Source organism: Symphalangus syndactylus, chromosome 10, assembly GCF_028878055.3.
Source record: "Symphalangus syndactylus isolate Jambi chromosome 10, NHGRI_mSymSyn1-v2.1_pri, whole genome shotgun sequence".
Taxonomy (NCBI): domain Eukaryota; kingdom Metazoa; phylum Chordata; class Mammalia; order Primates; family Hylobatidae; genus Symphalangus; species Symphalangus syndactylus.
The window spans coordinates 25,560,362-25,581,729 of record NC_072432.2 but is presented as its reverse complement, the minus strand read 5'-3'; the positions used below and the strand labels follow the sequence as shown (position 1 = coordinate 25,581,729).

Below are 21,368 nucleotides of genomic sequence, written 5' to 3'. Positions count from 1 at the left end.
CTGCCTCAGACTCCTGAGTAGCCAGGGCTGTCGCACCTGGCTAATTTTTGTTTTTAGTAGAGATGGGGTTTCACCCTGTTGGCCAGGCTGGTCTTGAGCTCCTGACCTCAAGTGATCCATGCGTTTCAGCCTCCTAAAGTGCTGGAATTACAGGTGTGAGCCACCACGCCTGGCCAAGACAACATATTTTTAAAATACATTAAGTACATACTAGAAAATATTCAAGACCTCATCTCAATGTGTTTAATTTGGAGAAGTCCATGAATCATGGAAAATAAAGAAGGAGGAAAGATGAAAGAAATAAGGAGGTAGAAAAAAAGAAGATAGGAGGAAAGAAGGAAGAAAATGTTATATATATGTATATATACATATATACATATAAATGTATATATACATGTATATATGTATGTATATGCATATATATATATGTCTATACATAAGTATATGTATACGTGTATATATGTATAGGTATAGGTATATGTATATGTGTATATGTATATATGTGTATATATGTATATGTGTGTGTATGTATATGTATATACGTATATGTGTTTTTTTTTGTCAAAGTGTAGCATTTAATTTTAAAACTCTATGTCTCTGTGCTGTTTCTACGACTGTTATTTTCCCTTAGGATTTACATGCATATGGCATTGATATTCTGTATTTAGAAGGTATAATTCTCCAATATGGTAAAATATTTTAATGCATTGCCAAAATGATCTGTACCTACTATTAAATCTTGCCAACAATTAAAGTCCAGAAATAAAGAAAAAACTAAAATAGAAATATTCTTTGTCTGAAATTTTATTCACTTTAGAACTAACTCTTCTCCTGGGCTTAAAATGAAACACTACAGCCCATAAATTCCATCATATATTAATATCCTTTGGGGAACTGAGAGGCTGATGGGTTGGACAAAGCCATGCACAAATTTGCTCAAAATTCATAAATCTTACACAGAAGATGCCAAAATGTGCTCTTTTAAAGCTTCAGAATAAAGTTAAACTATAAATGCTGAAAATGTTAGTATTCGGCTTTGGGATTAAAAATGCACACAGACATGACTTTCCCCATGGAATAGTACCTAACCCATTTACAAGCTAAAGCATGTAACGAAAGAAAATCAAATGAAAAAAGTTTTAAGTAAATTGTACTTCCCTTTGTAAGTTTCCCTTGCAACGGATCGATCTCATTTTGTAGCTCATTTATTTTCTCTCTTACCTCTTTAACTTTCTATATACACAATTATGACCTTGACTTCATTCAGAGTTTCTTCCAGTGTTTTATGTCTTTTGTAACTTTTCATAATCCTTTTAGTTCTTTCATTTTCTTAATCACAGTGATACTATTTTTTTTAAATGCTTACCGGCCTGTCAATATTATTCCGGTATTGGAGTGGACTGAAACTATTATACAAGGTGTGCCTAATTCACATTAGCTATCACTGTGACAATACATTCACGATTCACGTTAAGACATTGTGTAGAAGGGATTTGGGTAATCACTGTGAAAAGATATAAAAGCCGGTACACAAAACACATCTAAGGGCATTATGTATGGTGAGACCAATATCTAGCAAGGGCAGCTGTCCTTTTACAGTCTGTCCTACTATCGGGCAGCTGTGAAATTCATTCAGGGAAATATATAAAATGTTCTGGGCTGGAAGATCTTAGAGGATGACTATCCTATAAAAAAAAAAACAACCTCATAATCCCTTACCTTTTATCTTAGAAAAATGAAGCTGAATAAAATTTCTATGAAATAATATTAAAAGGAATACTTAATTCTATGAAAATGAGGGATTTTGGATAAGTCACCAAATGATAGGCTGATTCTAGTCTCATTCAATGATCGGTGCTTTTAGGCATGTGTATGTGCAGATAGCTTAAAGGGAAAGTTTTAAGAGATAAAGGCTGCAGTGAGCTTTGATCCTGCCACTGCACTCCAGCCAGAGTGACAGAGCAAGACCCTGTCTTTAAGAAAAAAATTGAAAAAAGAGAAGGTTTATGGTATTTATATATACTACAAATAAGACCAAAAATAAATGTTTGGAATAACCCATTATCATATTTCACTTCTTATGTGTATATGTACTCTTCTTTGTAATAATCTGCCTACGCATGTTTTCAGCAGTCAAGATCTTTTTGACACCTAACTTTTAAACTTTTCCTAACATCAGCTTTCTATATCAAGTTATCATTTTTCTCTATTTAAAATATATCTTAAAATTATTGTTATTATTATTATTTTTGAGACAGAGTCTTGCTCTGTTGCCCAGGCTGGAGTGCAGTGGTGCGATCTCGGCTCACTGCAACCTCCACCTCCTGGGTTCAAGCGATTTTCCTGTCTCAGCCTCCCAAGTAGCTGGGACTATAGGCACGCACCACCATGCCTGGCTAACTTTTTTTGTATTTTTACTAGAGACGGGCTTTCACTATGTTGGCCAGGCTGGTCTCAAACTCTTAACCTTAGGTGATCCACCTGCCTCGGCCTCCCAAAGTGCTGGAATTACAGGTTAGAGCCACTGAGTGCAGCCAAAAATTATTTTTGAAAAATAAAAATAAAATGTGTCTCGGCTTCTACCAAAGAATCCACAGGGGAAAAGAAAATCCTAGTACCTAACATTTTCAGCTAAATATGAAACCAAAGGGGTAAATAAACTATTTTCTCTTTTAATTTCATGCCAAGCCTTTGCATGGTTAAGATATTCGGGTTTTTAACTACAGAAAAAACTTAGTAGAGTTTTCCTAACAAGGATATTCATAGTGACTATGGAATACCAAAAATAGGCTGACAAAGCACTTTCAAGGTTTGGAGGTACAGAACAGAGTGACTCTCTGTGCCATTTATTCTACCAATTTCAGAATACTCACTTATGTTCAAACAGGTCATTTATATGCATAACCTGAGATTATAAGGATGAATGTTTACTCCTTATCGAATCCATCAAGTTTTCTGAACATGGAAGAAAAATCCCCTTCACTCCGTTCTTATCATCAGTGTAGAAAGACAGATCTGTGTCTAAACCATCTGGCTAACATAAATATGGAACCTTTGGGGCTTCCAAGAATAACAACAGATCTCACACCGCTGGACCTAAAGGACCAGCATCTTTTCAATCCTGTCTTCTTTTCTGCAAAATGGACATAATAGTAAGAGCTATCTCCTGATGGTTGTGAAGATCTGAGAGGATGCTTATAAAGTGGTTGGCATTGTGCTTAAAATATAATAAATCCTCAATGGAATGGCTGTACTAATGTTAGTGCCACTCATATTACTTGTTATTCTATTGATTAGTATACTTTGTTATATTGATTCTTCAGTATTATTGTTAATACTATTATTAACTCTCATTAATATTCTGTTGATTACTACCCTCATTCCTCTCAATCATGGCTGCACAGGTCAATGAGAAGACTTCTTGAAATTATTCATGGAAAGAAGGAATACGTTCCCTCACAGAAGCTTAGGGGCATGCTGAGTGAAACCAAGGATGTTTCAGTGAATAGTTTTTCAAGCAGAAAGGCCAAGATCAGCCTCTCACGTACTTGCAACCACCCGAAGGGAACCATGTTGTCCCAAACAGTAGCTTGGACCTGGGATATAGAATCCATAGCCACTATTTGAAAAACAAAAGCCAAGCTTCTGAGGTCTAGTAGCTTATCTAAATAAGATCAACCCTTCAGTGGTTATCTGTAAGCAGCTTCTTTGGAAAACTGCAGAATACTAAATCAATCTCAAGTTCTTTGGTGCCTGAATTTATGCATAATGTTAATAAAAACCTTTGGATCTACCAAGAAAGCAGGGATTAATTTAGTTGCTGGAGATATTCATTTAGCCTGTGTGTGTGTGTGCCTCAGTACTGGAACCTTAGACACTGATGTTCTCCACAACCATACAATCCTTTTGCTATTTGATGTGGTTTGATGCACATTACAGCTCTCCAGGAAAGTAAATGAGCAGAATTCTATGTGTGTGCTGTGTAGCTCAGGGAGACAGAATCAGAAGCAGGAAAAAAAAAAAAAAAAAAAAGAAAGAAACTCCGAAAACAAAATTAACAACAACAGCTCGGTAGAGCTTTGAATTTCATTTTAGTTTGTGTTACGAGAACTATTAAATTGTGCCACATAGGACAGAAAGAAAACAAAATGAAAACACTGAGCAACACTTGTACAGGGTATTTATATTTCACTGCTTTGCACCAATACTGGCAAAATATGGCTCAAACAATGACTTTAACATGGACAGAATCACGCTGCTTAGGAAAATGGATATTATAAAGCTATATTTATCACACTGACTGCCCCTTAGCTACTGCAGCACCAAGTCTCCTGAAATGTAAAGCTCTATGTCTTCAATGTGGAACAGAATATGTTTAGTCGAGGGAGTGCGCACTGGTCCTGACCTAACTTGTTCCACCAAACCACCTTTGCAAACAGACTCCACTGTGTGGGCATATGACACTTCCACGAGTTGTACAGTTGCAAGGGCTTTGGTCTCAAAGTGTTGGGGGATGGGATTCAAGAAGAAGTTAAGGTTCCCTTGGACTTTAAAACTCTGGGATTTGCTGGCCGGGCACGGTGGCTCACATCTGTAATCCCAGCACTTAGTGAAGCTGAGGCCAGGGGATCAGTTAAGGCCAGGAGTTTGAGACCAGTCTGGGCAACACAGTGAGATCCCATCTCTACAAACATTAAAAAAGAAAAAGTAGGTGGGCATGGTGGTACACACCTGTAGTCCCAGCTACTCAGGTGGCTCAAGTGGGAGGATTGCTTGAGCTCAGGAGTTCCAGGCTGAAGTGAGCCATGATTGCACCACAGCACTCTAGCCTGGGTGACAGAGTTAGACCATGCCTGCCTCTAAAAAAATAAATAAAAATAACTCTTTGATTAGGCGAAGTTGGTGCTGCTATGTTTTTTTTTAGACAATGAATGGCTTTAATAGGAGAATAGCAAACAAATGACTATATACTCTACTGGACCATATTAGAAGCAACCCTCCTGGCAGGATAGCAGGGTGATAAAGAGCACAGAGCATGCCTGGAAGTCAGAGCCCTTGGTACTATAGACCAGCTACATTCCTTAGAAACCACGTGACTATGAACAAATTACTTAAATCCCTGAGCTTCTGAGACTTCAAGTGTAAAATGGGATTACAAATAGTACTTTCTTCTTAGGGTGCTGTGAGGATTAAGTGAGTTAAACTTGCAAAGCCCTCAGAAGACTGCCTGGTATATCATTAATAACTGCTAGACAATTTTATGATTATTATCAACTGCATGGGCAGGTTCTGTGAATATTTTAAAGCAAAACATGAATCACATGATCACAAATGTTAAATTTTATGCCTTCTAATTAGAGATGCTGGTTCACCAAGGATAAGCTTTTTATTATTATTATATTATTATTATTATTATTAGGCTTTACTTGAGAATTTTAAGAAACCTGGAAGAATTTATTCATAGGAATTTTAAAAAAAACTATACCTACTTTATGAAAACATCAAAGTGCCTCTTTTCTTTCTTCTTATTTTACTTTTACAGAGGCCAAATTTGCATATTGAAAATACAGGAATTTTAAATGTACAATTTACCAAATTTTTATAGCTGTATATACCAAGTAACCACCACCCAAATCATATGAAACACTTCCATTCCCCCATAAAGTTCTCTTGCCTCCACCTACAGTCATCCTAACAGCCCCGATCAATACCGCATAGGCAACCACTATGCTGATTTCCATTATTGTAGATTAGCTTGATTTTACTTGAAATTCACATAAATCGAATCATACTACATGTACTCCACTGTGTCCGGCATCTTTTGTTTAACAATAGTTTAGGACGCAGCTGTTTTATTGCATGTATCACTAGTTCATATTTTTTATTTTTTTTTTTTATTTTTTATTTTTTTTTTTTTTTGAGACGGAGTCTCGCTCCGTCACCCAGGCTGGAGTGCAGTGGCGCAGTCTCGGCTCACTGCAAGCTCTGCCTCCCGGGTTCACGCCATTCTCCTGCCTCAGCCTCTCCGAGTAGCTGGGACTACAGGCGCCAGCCACCACGCCCTGCTAATTTTTTGTATTTTTAATAGAGACGGGGTTTCACCATGGTCTCAATCTCCTGACCTCGTGATCCGCCCGCCTCGGCCTCCCAAAGTGCTGGGATTACAAGCGTGAGCCACCGCGCCCGGCTTCATATTTTTTTTTTTTTCTGCTGAATAGTAATCCCTTGTGTAACATGCACTCAATTTGTTTATTTTTCTGTTGATGAGCATCTGGACTATTTCTAGTTATTGACAATTATGAATTAAGTTGCTATGAATATTCTCTTACAAGTTTTGTGTGTGTGTGTGTGTGTGTGTGTGTGTGTGTGGACATGTTTCCTTTTTTAAATAAATACATAGAAGTGGAATTCCTGGCTTAAAAGGACAGAACTTTATAAGAAACTGTCAAAGAGTTTTCTAAAGTGATTGCACAACATCACACTCCAATCAGAAATGTATAGAGTTCAAATGCACCATATCCTTATCAATATTAGTGTTGTGTAGTGTTTAGCTATCCTAATGGGCATGATATGGTATCCCATTCAGGTTTTGGTTGTTTATTGTTACTTTTTAGGAGTTATTTATATTTTCTGGATACAATATAAGTATACTGTAAATATTTTCTCTTATCCTGTAACCCGCCTTTTCATTTTCCTAACAGAGTTTTTGATGAACACAGAATTTATTTATTTTTTGAGATAGCGTCCTGTTCTGTCACCCAGGCTGGAGCTGGAGTGAGGTGATCATGTCAATCTCCCAGGCTCAAGTGATCCTCCTGACTTGGGCCTCCCACATAGCTGGGACTACAGGAATATACCATTATGTCTGGTTAATTTTTTAATTTTTTTGTAGAGACAGAGTCTCGCCAGTCTGGTCTCCAACTCCTGAGCTCAAGTGCTCCTCCTGCCTTGGTCTCCCAGAGCACTGGGATTACAGGCGTGAGCCACTGTGCGCAGCTCCAGGCTTTGAATTTTGATGTTTATAATTTTTAAAAAATCCGTCTTCTTAGAGATATTAAATTTAATAAAATTTGCAAAAAAACAGCTTATGACTGTGTTAATATTCTCTATTATTTGTCGATTTTCCATTTTCTTTTTTGACTCTTATTTCCTTCTTTTAAAATTATTATTTTTAATAAAATATCATAATTTTAAACACAATTATTTTGAGCTAATCTTAATTGGCTTATCTACTTAAATTGGACACGTGAGTTATTAATTTTAAAACTTTTTTCCTTTCTAATCCTTTCTAATACAAACATTTAAAACTATAAATTTCCTTCTAAATACTTTTTAGAAGCATTCTATAAATTTTGGTATTTTGTATCAGTTATCATTCCATCAAAATATTTTGTAATTTTGCTTATAGTATTTTTCTTCAATATATATTTTAAATATATCAAATATTTATATATATTTGTATATATTTGTCAATATTTATACATATATTAGAAGTTTGATTTGCTTTTCACATTTGAGGATTTTATAGATATCATATTTTTCCTAACTTCATTAAGCATGATTGACAAATAAAAATTGTATATATTTACAGCACACAGCATACTTTTTCGTTATATATATACATTGTGGAATGATTAAACCAAGGTAATTAACATATCTATTCATCTCATATACTTATCATTTTTGTGTGTGGTGAAAACATCTAAGATCTACTTTCTTATCAATAGACATTATATTGTTACTGCTTCTCGTTTGATTCTTTTGCAGTCAGAGAATGTAGTCTATAAGACCACAATCTAGCAATTTAATATTTTTTATGGCTCAACATATGGTCTACTTTGGTGACCATCTCATGTGAACTTGAAAAAAAAACCCTCCAGGAACACTGCTGGATTACGACAAAGTGGTTGTCAGTATTGTTCAAATATATATCCTTCTTAATGTTTTTTTTTTTGGTCTAATTTAGAAAAATTATAATGGTTCCTAATGAAATGACACTGTTTTCCTTTTTTTTTTTTTTTTTTTTTGAGACAAGGTCTCACTCTGTAGCCCAGGCTGGATTGAACTGGCATGACCATGACTCACTGCAGCCTGGACCTCCTGGGCTCAGGAGATCCTCCCACCTCAGCCTCCCGTGTAGCTGGCACTACAAGTGCCCGCCACCATGCTCGGCTAATTTTTTTGTATTTTTAGTAGAGATGGGGTTTCACCATGGTGCCTAGGCTGGTCTCAAACTCCTGGGACCAAGCAATCTGCCTGCTTTGGCCCCCCAAAATGCTGGGATTACAGGTGTAAGCTACTATGCCCAGCAACTTTTTTTCCTTTTTATATTTTCTTCTGTTAATTTTCCTTGTCTTTAAATCTAGTTTAAGCCTACTTAATTTGATATTTATATAGGCACTCCAGCTTTTATGTGGTTATGTTTGCAGTGTATATATTTTTCTATAATTTTACCTTGAAGTATTTTATATCTTTATTTTTCACATACATTTCTTATACACAGCATAGAGTTGGATCTGGCATTCTTAAAAGTCAGTGTGATAGCCTATGCTTTTAATGAAACTTTATTTTATTTACATTTGAAATAGTTACTGGTATGGTTGTATTTGGTCTGCCATTTAGCTATTTGTTTTTTTTGTGTTCATCTGTTATATGGCCCTTTGTTCCTTCTCTCTTGTCTTTTTCAGGTTAAACAAATATTTCTTAGAATTCCATTTAAATTCCTCCAGTGAATTTTGAGCTGTATGTTTTTGCATTATTTTTCTTTAGTGGCTGTTGAGTATATTAACTGTGTTAAAAATCACTTATGGCTGACACTTTATCCAACAAGTTGTTAATTTATTACTGTAACTGAAATAACATTTGGTCACAGTAGCTTACAAAACTGTTATAAATTAGTTTCAGATAATTAACTGCTGTCCTTACTACCCAAGTTACAATAAAAATCTCGCACAAATAATAATTTGAGCTCTGAAGAATAAAACTAAAGCAAAAATTAGTCTTAATGGGAGCAGCAAGCCATTGAAAACCTAGCTGTTAGAAGAAGATTAACTAAATTTACCATCTACTAAATTTAAACCATCTACTAAGATTAAACTACTCTCTTTAAAGCATTATGCCATTTTGAGACTAGCATATCTTTTCTACCCATCAGCCATAAACATCAATTCCTTTTTTTTTTTTTTTTTGCTTAAAGCGGATCTGCATATTACGTGAGCAATATGCATGGCTAATTCAAGCACACATGAACGAAATTTAGTGTTGAAATCATACAAACTCAAGGAATGCTACCAAGTTTAGGAGGCTTTACAGATCAGCAGTTGGCTTCTTTCCCATTCCTGTTTCATGTTTTATGGGTCTTTCAACTCCTAAACACCGTGACCTCTGCCCTCTTCCCACTCACTCTCACCATATTACTTGTGTCTCACTTTTTGGAGAAAACAGCAATCTCAGATGAAAACCCCTCAACTTCTCCCCCCTGTCTCCCTCCCCTCATTCATGCTGATTGGCCCCACCCATGCTTGTGGATATATCACTTCACTCCCAGTCATCTTTTGACTCTTTTTCTTCTTTATGGGGTCTTTCTCCTCAGCGCCTGTGACAGGTAAACAGCAGCGTTAAGAATCTCTACTTCCCTTCTTCCCTTTCTCTTGAAAAAGCAGTCTGTCCTTGTGGACTCCAATTTCCTCATTGTCCACAGAATCCTCAAATTCTGCCTAGAGATTGTACAATGGTGGATTGTTATGCAATCCAGTCAAGATCAACGCATGTCTTTATGCCACAAAATCTCATGGTCACTTTTCTGTGTCTGTTTTTATAACTTGATTTGTCTGCGGCATTGACACTGTTCACTACTTCCTCCTTGAAATTTTCTTCTTCTTTGGTTTCTGTGATACCAAACTTTGTTTTCTTGCTGTCTCTATGATATTCTTGATTTTATTCACAGAATCTTAAATCCTGTATTCCCTCTCTAGTCTTTGGCCCTCCTTTCCTTCCTTCTTACCTCCCTCCCTCCCTCTCTCCCTTCCTTCTTTCCTTGTTTCCTCCCTCCCTTACTCCCTTCCTTCCTTCTTTTTTCCTTCCTTCCTTCCTTGTGTTCCTGCCTTTTTTCTTATTTTTTAGTTTTTTTTTGGAGACTCACTCTCACCCAGGCTGGAGTACAGTGGTGCAATCATGGCTCACTGCAGCCTCAACCTTCCAGTCTCAAGCAATCCTCCCACCTCAGCCTCCCCAGTAGTTAGGACTACTACAGGTGTGTGCTACCACACCTGGCTAATTTTTGTATTTTTTTGTAGGGACGGGGTTTCCCTGTGTTGCCCAGGCTGGTCTTGAGCACCTGGGCTCAGGTGATCCACCTTGCTCAGCCTCCCAAAATGCTGGGATTACAGGCATGAACCATGGTGCATGGCCACTCTTTTTATCTTTATACTATCTTCCCATACCTAATTCATCTCCTTAACTTCAACTATCATTTATATGCTGCTAATGCCTAAATTTGTATCTTATGCTTATATTTCTCAAGTGAATTTCAGGTTTGTATAGAAAAATGCCTACTGACATTTTCATTTAGATGTCAACATCAACATGCTCAAATTAAATTCATTGCTTACCCCCTTTCTCTTCCTGTATTTCCTATTCAAAGGCACCATTGTCCACCCAGATAACTTACGCCCATGTCCTGGAAACCACCTTCGTCACTTTCCTGTGATGTAAATCACACATCCAATCAGATATTAGCTTATGTATCTTCTACTTCATTAGTAAATACTTCTCATGTGCATTCTCTTTTTTATTCCTGTTGTCAATTACTACTTTTTTTTAGCCTCTGACCATTGCTTCTATGGACTACTGGTATAACCTCCTAACTAGATTTTCTGGCCTCTCAGTCTTACTCCTGTCCCTCCTGTTCCCTGCAATATTTCAAGGGTTAACTACTGAAAATGTAAAATGTGTCCTGACACTCCCTTAACAAAATGACACAAATGGTTCCCAGGGTCTCTAGGTTAAAGTTCAAACTCCATTGCCTGGCATAAAAGACTATGAATGCTGATGCCCCACTTATTCTGATACTTTATGGCTGGTGAGGCTGAGAAATAAGCCCACCTTCTCAGCCTCACCAGCCATAAAGTACTATGTATATATCTTTACCCCAGGAAAATCAAATCTGGCAGCTCTTTATAGTTACCCAACCAGATCTTGGTGTTTCATGCTTCTGAACCTCTTTCTATGTCAATCCCTTTCCTGAAATTCTTTTCTTCTCTCCCTTTTCTCAGAAATCCTGCCCATACTTCAAAACTTGGATCAAGTATCACCCATTCTTGTAATTTCATTTTCGTTTTAGATACCTTTTCTCTGTTCTTCTATAGTTTTTCTTGAGTCTATCTTTGCACTCTTCACACTATACTTAAATATCAATTTACTTCTCTATGTCATCCCCTTAGGTCACTTGCTTCTTTAGGACAAGCATCAGACCATATAGATCTTTGCATCTTCATCACCTAACAATGGGCCTGGTACACAATAGTTGAAGAAATGTTTCTCGAGCAAATCAAACCAAGTTGAATCAATTCAGCATCGATGTTAATTAATGTTTTAGTGACATACATATTTTAGTGGTATATGGCCATCTACCATAATCACTAGACATTTCATGTTTAAAAAAGAATAATCACTTTACACATGTAGAACACACCGAGAAGGGGCATTGGAAATATTGGGTGACACAAAACCTGTTCCTGGGGCCCCTCATATAGCTCAGATTTCAAAATCTAATGGTATATGGAAGTTTCTTTCCTCCAGTAGAAGGTTCCCTGGTCTGGCTTTCTGATAGGAATGGGGCAGGTAGAAAATGAGACAGGAGGTGGGCACTGAAAGGAAAGTAGGTATCCACCAGAGGGAGGTGGTCAAGCATTTTGCTGATGGCAAATGGAAAGTGCATTTAGAGCTACTTTGTGGAAGCCATCTGTGTGCATTTCCTAAGAGGCACTCTGCTATATCATCTCGTTCTGTGTTATATCAGAAGCGTAAACTCTAACTACACATTCTATCTACAAATTAACCTACAGGGGAAAAAGTATATCCTGATGGGATTTTTCTTTTTCTTTTATTTTCCTATGCTGGACAACAATTTCTAAAACTATTAAGCCGAACAATGAAATTGCAACCTTTCTAGGTCAAAAGTGTTTTGTAAAAATCAGCAATTTCATATGGTTCAACAAAATACAGAAAATGTAACTAACTATATTTACTAAAACAAATACATTTGTCAACAGCTTAAATCAGGGGTGTCCAATCTTTTGGCCTCCCTGGGCCATACTGGAAAAAGAAAAATTGTGTTGGACCACACATAAAATACACTAACACCAACAATGGCTGCTGCGTGATGGACAAGCTTGGCTTAAATTGACTCATTTTCACTTACTATATTAACATGAATTAGGAGGTATAATGGATATAATGCTTTTGGATTCCTTTCCCCGGCAGAGTAAGATGCCATTTCTACATGTAGATAGAAATAATTTCTTGTCGCCACCAATTAAAATATTGCTTCAGGAGAGCCAGGAAGTATAGGTGAGGACCAATGGACCAATGGGTAGTTTCAGAGTAAAATACGTTATTCTTCTTTTGGTCAGATATCCATTCAACTCTTGATACTCAAAGTGTAGTCTGTGGCTTGGTGGCAACTGCATTATCAAAGTGCTTGTAAAAAATGTAATGCAAAGGTTTGGGCTTCACCCCAGAACTACCATATCAGCATATGCATTTTAACAAGAATCTCCACCCACAGTGATTCTGAGGGTTCTTAATATTTATGCAACATTGAATCAGACCATTTATTATCAACTTAACATTGGAATAATCTGGGAATTTAAAAAAAAATTGGAGCTCTGGTTCCAGCCCTAGAGGCTAATATTTAATTGTTATGGAGAACAGTTTGAGTGTAGAAATTTTGTAAGTTGGAATAATAAAATAACAATTACATCTCAGACTGGAACCAGGGGATTTAAATGTAAAGAAAAAGTTAAGAACCACAACTCTAGATAAAAGTTTGGGAGAGAAATCTTAAATTCCAGGGAAATCTCAAATTAACATTGTAAAGTAGAAGAACTTTTCAGTATGATGATACATATATACTTAGAATAGGGTTAGTGCTGTCATGAAAAGTAGTCAAACAAAGCAAAACATAAAACTAAATGTCAAGATGTTTTACAGTTTTAAAAAGAGAAAGTGATAGATATTCAATAGTCTGTCAAAATGAAATAAGTTTCCCTTTGCTCATAGGACTGTGATCTACACAAAAGAAGTGTATGAAAAAAATCAACAAAAAGTAGAAAAAAAGGGAAAGATATGTTGCTTTGATGATTTATGTATGAAAGTCAAAAAATAATTTGACTGAAATGACAAACGACTAGACACTTGATCTATCACTACAGACTTGGTAATAAAAATATAACCTTAGAAGTATTCCAGGGAAAAGGCAGAATAATGTTCTAAAATTTTATCTTGGGATGAAAAGTCTTATGATATCTTCAGAAATAGAAAGCTGAGCACAACAGAAATAGAATTTAGACCAGCCATTCCATAGGACTTCATTCAAAGTATATCTGTTTTAGTTCTTAGAAATCAATCACCTTGCAGATTTTGTACCTCTGAATTAACTTAAACATGATCTTCAAACTGCTTAACGTATCAACTTTGGTATCTCCTTGATGGGGACACCATCCTCTGACTTAAGAATGCAGCCTTTCAGAGCTCAGGTTCATAAAATTCCCAGCAATAAGAAGAAATGATAAAAATGCTATCACCTGGAGTGCTGATACTTTAAATATTATTCAACAATTAAGAACTTACATTTAAATATTTTTAAGCAAACCTTAACTCGATCAGAGAAGAAACTTTAAATGACCAAGAGATAATGCAGTTTTTGGTACTTTGATAAAACTCAGTTAACCAATTTTGAATAATGAAATCAAATCAGAATTTCAGAGCTTGAAATAATTTTAACATCTGCAGTGTAGCAGAGTGGCACAATTCAATTTGCTAGACTGAGTTGAATCTGTTTGAAGACTTTAGTTTTCAATTAAAAATCCTGCCATTGATTCAACTTGCAAATGTCTTCTCAGCCCTGGGTATAACTTTATCCAGTTTGCATTTTGAAGACATTTACATTTCTAATTAGGAAGTGAATGCCACTTGGAAGCAACCTAATCAAATGTCAAAGAAGACATTTAATAGTTGTACCTGCTAAAATATATAGCTAGGTCATTTTTTTAAAAATGTAACTCTTCTAGTCAGCTACTGCTAGGATTTGAAAATCCAGAAGAAATGCTATAAATGCATATAAATGCATTTCCAAAAGAAAATGTTATAAATGCATATAACCATTACTCAAAGAAATACAGATATTTAAAAAATACAGTTGGGTGCAGTGGCTCACACCTGTAATCCCAGCAATTTGGGAGGCCGAGATGGGTGCATCACCTGAGCTCAGGAGTTTGAGATCAGCCTGGCCAACATGGTGAAACCCCATTTCCACTAAAAATACAAAAATCAGTTGGGCATGATGGCATGTGCCTGTAATCCCAGCTACTTGGGAGGCTGAGACAGGTGAATCGCTTGAACCCAAAGGTGGAGGTTGCAGTGAGCCAAGATCGCACCACTGCACTCCAGCCTGGGGGAAAAAGCGAGACCCTATCTCAAAAAAAAAAAAAAAAAAAATACACTCTAGGATTCTAGGTACCCCTTACAGGTGAATTAAATCCACATTTCTAGAGAAACCAAGAAGGCTTAAAGAATCTTAAATCAGATTTTGAACATAAACTAGAGCATAGCCCTGTAATTTAGAGATCACATGCCAAGGATTCTGACAACACTGAAACACACAAGAGAATGAATGCATTGTGATTTTCACAGAAAGGATTAAATGGAAATGAATACACAATTACATGAAAAAAGGAAATTTCACTTTCAAATACTTTAAGTATAATCAGCTATTATAGAAAAGGTGAACTATAGTAGGTATAAGTAAAATAGCTTATTGTGGCATTTCCCATGGGAAGGTTGATTGTAAGAGATCTAGGCTGGGCACGGTGGCTTACACCTGTAATCCCAGCACTTTGGGAGGCCGAGGCAGGTGGATCACCTGAGGTCAGGAGTTTGAGACCAGCCTGACCAACATGGTGGAAACCCTGTCTCTACTAAAAATACAAAATTAGCCGGGTGTAGTGGAACACACCTGTAGTCCCAGCTACTCGGGAGGCTGAGGCAGGAGAATTGCTTGAACCCAGGAGGCAGAGGTTGCAGTGAGCCAAGATTGCATCACAGCACTCCAGCTCAGGGGACAGTGCGAGACTCCATCTCAAAAAAAAAAAAAAAAAATCAATTCTGTGAAAGAGAAGGACTACCATGATGTTGTTAAAGACTTAGAATTTACATCAAGGCTAAATAGATTCACATCCCAGCTCTGCCATGTGCTAGCTACATAACTTAACATTTTTGTACATCTGTTTCCTTGTCTATAAAGAATAAATAATAATAGACCAAGTCAGGGATGTTGTGTGAAGTAAAAGAGTTAATTTAGGTATAGCATTTAGAATGGTGTCTGGGACATAGCAACCATTCAATTCAATAAACATTCTTCCTCTCTCCTCTTCTTCTGCCACTTTTTCTTCCTTTGTCTTTCCTCTCCCTTCTCCTTTTCTTCCTCCTCTTCTGTTTTTCACATAAACAAGAGACAGATAAGCTATTTGATTATAACTACTCTAAACTTAAATTACACATGTAACTAGAAATATTTCAGTTGGAGATAAAATGGTATCTTTACATAAGATCTTCTTTTTAATTTTTTTATTTAATTTTTTTTTATGGACAGGGTCTTGTTATGTTGCCCAGTTTGGCCTTGAACTCCTGGGCTCATACAATCCTCCCGCCTCAGCTTCCTGAGTAGCTGGGACTACAGGCTCATGCCACCACACCTGGCCCTACAATGGATCATCTGCGTTTTTAGAACCAGCCATTTCAATGGTCAATCAAAGCTCTATCTTACTAAAGAGACCTGAATTTATTAGGTATCTTTCTCTTTTGTTTCAATTTTTTCATGTTCCTTTTTCCAAATTATTTAGAGAGCTTAGAATTTCCACTCAACCATGAAGACTAATAAAACTTCTCCAATCAAACAACTATCCTGAAACTTTAAGAGGCTCTAACTGGACCTAATATAAATGTATCAGGAAACTCACTGTACAATTGAAGATTCATCAAGAGTGACTTAGCAGATTGTAACTCAGTCTGGGTCCTCTCAATGAGAAACCCTGTTGTGTGACTTAGGTGTCCAGCTGCTCAGAAGTATTTAATGCTTGCATATCAAAGAAGAAAGAAAAATCTCCTGGAAACTGAATGTATAATCATGTCAGCAGTGGATCCCACTAAGAAAGTCAACTATTTTAACCCATGGAAATGACCCAGAAACACTCAGAGAGAAAGTAATGCAATAACTAAGAAAGACAATGTAGGGAAAGGCAGTCATTTGTTTCTAGCTACTTATTTACTACTTTGAAAAATGTCACCCTTTTTCCAGAAAAGTACAGGCCCCTAAATAAAAATGCTTTTAAGAACAGCCAATTAGTCACCAAAAAGTAACTGTGAGATGACAGACCTGTCAATCTGCTTTATTATTGCAACAATGGTATTTTCTATATGTAGTCCCATAAATTCATGTTGTAAACCTTAAATATACATAATAAAACTTATTTTAAAAAACAGCGGTCCAACGAAATAAATTAAATCGAGAAATCAAAGGTGCTAAAATTCTTTGCAACAATACAGAGAAATTTACAAAAAATTATTAGCGTGCATGTTTTTAAAAATCAACCTCAGTAAATGTTAGAAAATATTAAATTAGGCACATTTACTCATTATTACCTCAATCTTGCAGAAATGTTTATTAAATTGGAGTGAAAGGACAATTCTGAAATGTTTTCAATATGCTTAATTAAATAATGAAGTTAGATTTAAATTGGTAATCCTTCCTGCATCTCCACATTCCATAAAATATAAAACAATAGCACACTAACTTAGGATGCTATAAAAAGCAATGTGTGATTTCTCTTAAGTACCCTTTTGAAGAACGATTTATCTTAATACTAGTCAGGCCGGTCTGTTCTAACTGCACTTGAATGTTTTCAAGAAAAGTGCTTTGTTAACAACCATAGAAATAAAAAGAGTTTGAAGTCTAATTGTGATATTTTGGAATTCTCATGAATGCCTGCTGCATATCAATTATGTAAATATCATCTGAGAATCCAACAGCTGACTCTCTAGTATACCAAAAATCCTATGCTTAAATCATAGGATTTACTTAACAATTTCTTAGCATCATAAGGCACTGCTTTAAGAAAATCTTCGAAGTTTTATGATTCTTTGACGGCTCAAACAAAACTAAGTATTTTCATTGGGATAATTGGTAACGTTCTAGACAACTCTTTATCAAAGTATATTCCATAAAACGTTAAGTGCATGACATACCACTCATAAAAAAAGTGTTGGCTGGGCGTGGTGGCTCACGCTTGTAATCCCAGCACTTTGGGAGGTCGAGACGGGCGGATCACCTGAGGTCAGGAGTTCAAGACCAGCCTTGCCAACATGATGAAACCCTGTCTCTATTAAAAATACAAAAATCAGCCAGGCGTGGTGGTGGGCGCCTGTAATTCCAGCTACTCAGGAGGTTGAGACAGGAGAATCTTTTGAACCTGGGAGACGGAGGTTGCAGTGAGCCGAGATCGTGCCACTACATTCCAGCCTGGGCAACAATGAGTGAAAGTCTGTCTCAAAAAAAAAAAAAAAAAAAAAGTGTTAAGAGCAAGCAGTGGAGACATGCCAGTATGAATTCTTTATAACCGTCTTGAAGATTACTTAGGATGCATGTTCTCTCAAAGCAGAGATTTGTCTAAGCCTTGTTCACTTCTGTAGCCCCAAGCCAGCAACAATGCTTGGCAATTAGCAAGCATTGAGCAGAAATCAACGAATGAATGAATGATCAGTTTTCCAGCAGGGAAATTTCTTTAATTTTTCTCTTCCAGAGTCTCTCACACTTATTTGATCACAAGAATCCTTTGTTTGTTTTTTCCTATTAGCAGGATAGAATATTTTAGATAAACAAAATAAAGAAAGAAGGAAAGGAAGGGAAGGAAGGAAAGAAAGGAATGAGAGAGAAAGTATAGAGAAAAATCTAACAAATATACATATAATGACCACCCATATTAAGATTTAAATGAAACAAGTAAAAGAGAAGTCTCTTGGGGACTCTTCCCCCATTCCATTAACTTTATACCCCGTCTCTTCCCTCAAAATGAGGTAACCCCAGCATAGGGCTTATGTCCACATGCTACTAACATCCTCCCCTGAGAAATTCTGAATTGAAGGATTGCTAAAGTCCCTTTATGCCCTAAGATTTTAATATATTTCACAGATGACCATTTCTAAAACTATCCACTTACTGCATTAATACAATGATGAATAAGAAATGAATGAAATAAAACACTACAAAATGATGCAAGACAATGGGAAATTGATATAATAATGGTATTTATGAACAGGCTAACTGGTCTTTCTTTCAGACAGATTGATATAAACTCTAAAGACATATATAGATATAAACAATGTCCTAAAAAGGCATAGAAGTACTAGCTAGTTAACCTAAACTGAGGGATTTTGAAACTATTCTCTACCATTATAGAGAAAAACATGCCTAACATGTATATATTGGATTTTGACTTACTCAAGAAATCATCTAGAGCTTTAAAGGCAAAACCATGCCTAGATCAAAGTCACAATGTGCTCACATTTACATAAAGATGCTGCCAAGAAGAGGACACCCTTTCCCTGAGCTGAATAAAAAATTACTAATGAAAATCTCTTTTATTAAGACCCAGCATACATGAGCCAACATAGTTTAAAAGGAAAAAGACCTATTTCTAAAAACATAGTCAATATCATTCACAATATTGTTTCAGTAAAACTTTTTTCCCTCAAATTTTCCAGTACCATTATAGATATTTCTAAATTGTCTTAGAAAACCTTTAAGTATGTTACCAACAAGATATTCTTTCGGATATCTAAGTTTTGTTCTTTGCTTTACAGAGCTGATAAAAAGACCTAGGACAATATATTTTCATACTTGCTGTATTTCTAATTTTATGCATAGAAGGTGCTGACCAAGCAGACAATTTAGTGAAACACAATTGAACCCAATACCCGTAGCTGTGTAGATAACTACACACCACTATAATACAACAAAGACTAGACCAACAAAGAATAGCAAGGTGTGTGGTTGAATTTTCCACTTTATCATTGGGAATTGGTGTCACACAGTTTTATACACAAACACAAGGATGAGGATTTCATTTCACTTTCAAGCCAACCCACTGACCCCTTCCCAAGTTAAATGCCAACAGAGAATACAACACAACCTCACCTTTTATCTAGAAGCCCATATGGCCTTTCTCATATTAAAATAAATGAAATGAATTCATATTTAAAAAATGTTTATGAAAGAAAAGTGTCAATTCCTACCTCCGTTATCTTTTAGATGTAGTGCTATCTTGGTATCATCTGGAAGAGAAATTCAAAGTTACTATAACAGAAAAGGATTGATTTCAAAGGAGCATAAATCTCATGACTAGTAATTGTCTACTAACTGCCTTGGTTGGAACATGACTAGATTTTGATAATTTATTGTGGTAATTTCTAGTGCAATGAGAGCAAGTCCTTGCTTTACATGACGTAGTTCTAAAATTTCCTACAGAGATTGTAATGTCAAGATTTTGGTAACATCTTGAATGATCCTTAAGTTCTACAAGAAAAGTAAGCAGTAATAATTAAAACTTAAAATACAGCTATTTTTAAATCTCTAAAATCACTTATTGCAGTTAGAACCTATAGTTATGACCTTATTTATTCATTTTTAAAAATCAAGATCAAGGAAAATCCAAATTAATTGTGATAGTTAAGATTTGTCAATATTTACAAATTTAACTCCAAAAGTTAAATGTTTATCCATTGCTAGAAAAGATGACCAAAATTCTATATAAAGAGATCTTATCCTGACTGAACAAAATGTAGGATGTGCTTTTTTATTTTACTGATTATATTTCACTCTAAAGGGTAGGGTTTAAATTACAGGAATATTTTTGTGGGCTTTAATATAATAATCCAAAATAATATGGATTAAAAAATAATGTTGCTTTCAAAAGCAGTAAAATGCACTTAGCAGCTGTCCTCCACTCCACTTTATTACAGTTCACCTTATAATGTCAAATTAAATTCCAATTAAAAGAAAAAGTTCCTTATTTAATTTTTTATCCAAGCCAAAGAAAGCGAGGCTTATAACAATAAACAAGTAAGACCCATTTATCCCCCTCAAATCTGATTCATGGCCAGTCTTATGTTTCTGCCCATTCCCTGCTGGTGGTATCATTCAGAATAGAAAATTATTGTATGTTGGGTAATACACTTTCTTCCTCCTGAGCTGTGCCCAAGCATTAACACTCTCTAGTATTTCTGCCTTCCCTAGAAGAGGAAATTGTTGTTTTCAAGGACAATTTCTATGACACATACAGTGTTTCTGTATAGGTTATAGACCAACATATTTTATTGACTGCATTCTGGAAAACATTAGAATTATATATGAATAGAATTATCTATTGTTCAGAATCCAGAACCAATGGACATTTTATATGCATTTTGCCTTTCTAACCTGTGATTGTGAAGTTGGATTTGCTTACTACAAAATGTAGCCACATAGGAAGAAATCTGTATTTCTTTTCTAGGAAGGAGAGGACAAGAAGCCAGAATCAACAGTAAAAGCTATGTCTTAAAAAAAGGCACAGTGCATTAAAAGAATCCCAGCATTTACTTTTCGTTCATAATAATTTTGTCTTTTTCCCCTTTGGAAATCCCCTAGAAATCCAGTTTGCCAAAGAACAACTTTAGAGAGATCTAGAGAGTAGGAGCTACTCCAGTACATGTCAACACAGTGATTTTTCCTTCCTTCAGGGGGAAAAAAAAAAGCCAACTATCTCTTGGGTACCTTCTGTAGGCAGGCTGGTGGGAAACTGAGAAGTCACTGCTCTTCTGGTGGTAGTTAGGACCCTGAACTGGGTGGTTGTCGCTCCTATGGTTGTGGTGGTTCGAGAAGAAGTTTCCACTGGTTCTGTATTCTCACACATCTTCTCTTTTGACTAGTAAGAGAAATGAAAAGGAAAACAAATGGAGTGATCACAAATCTATTTTTAGAACTTACATCAAAGAAGCTGGGCTGTAAAGCACAAAAGCCTCTCACATCAAGACAAGGAATAAATTACTTTTGCACA

The 21,368-nt window shown here is 36.0% G+C and overlaps 1 protein-coding gene across 2 annotated transcripts in view; it reads right to left on the bottom strand.

Annotated features, from left to right (window-relative positions):
* The window catches only part of PLXDC2 (plexin domain containing 2), a 469,249-nt gene that overhangs the window by 52,002 nt on the left and 395,879 nt on the right, over positions 1-21,368 (bottom strand). For both annotated transcript variants that reach the window (XM_055296706.2, XM_055296707.2), the window contains 2 exons: positions 21,086-21,236; positions 19,570-19,608 (listed from right to left, as the gene is read on the bottom strand). In XM_055296706.2, coding sequence (XP_055152681.2) covers positions 19,570-19,608; positions 21,086-21,236 — 190 coding nt within the window. The remainder of the gene's footprint in view (positions 1-19,569; positions 19,609-21,085; positions 21,237-21,368) is intronic.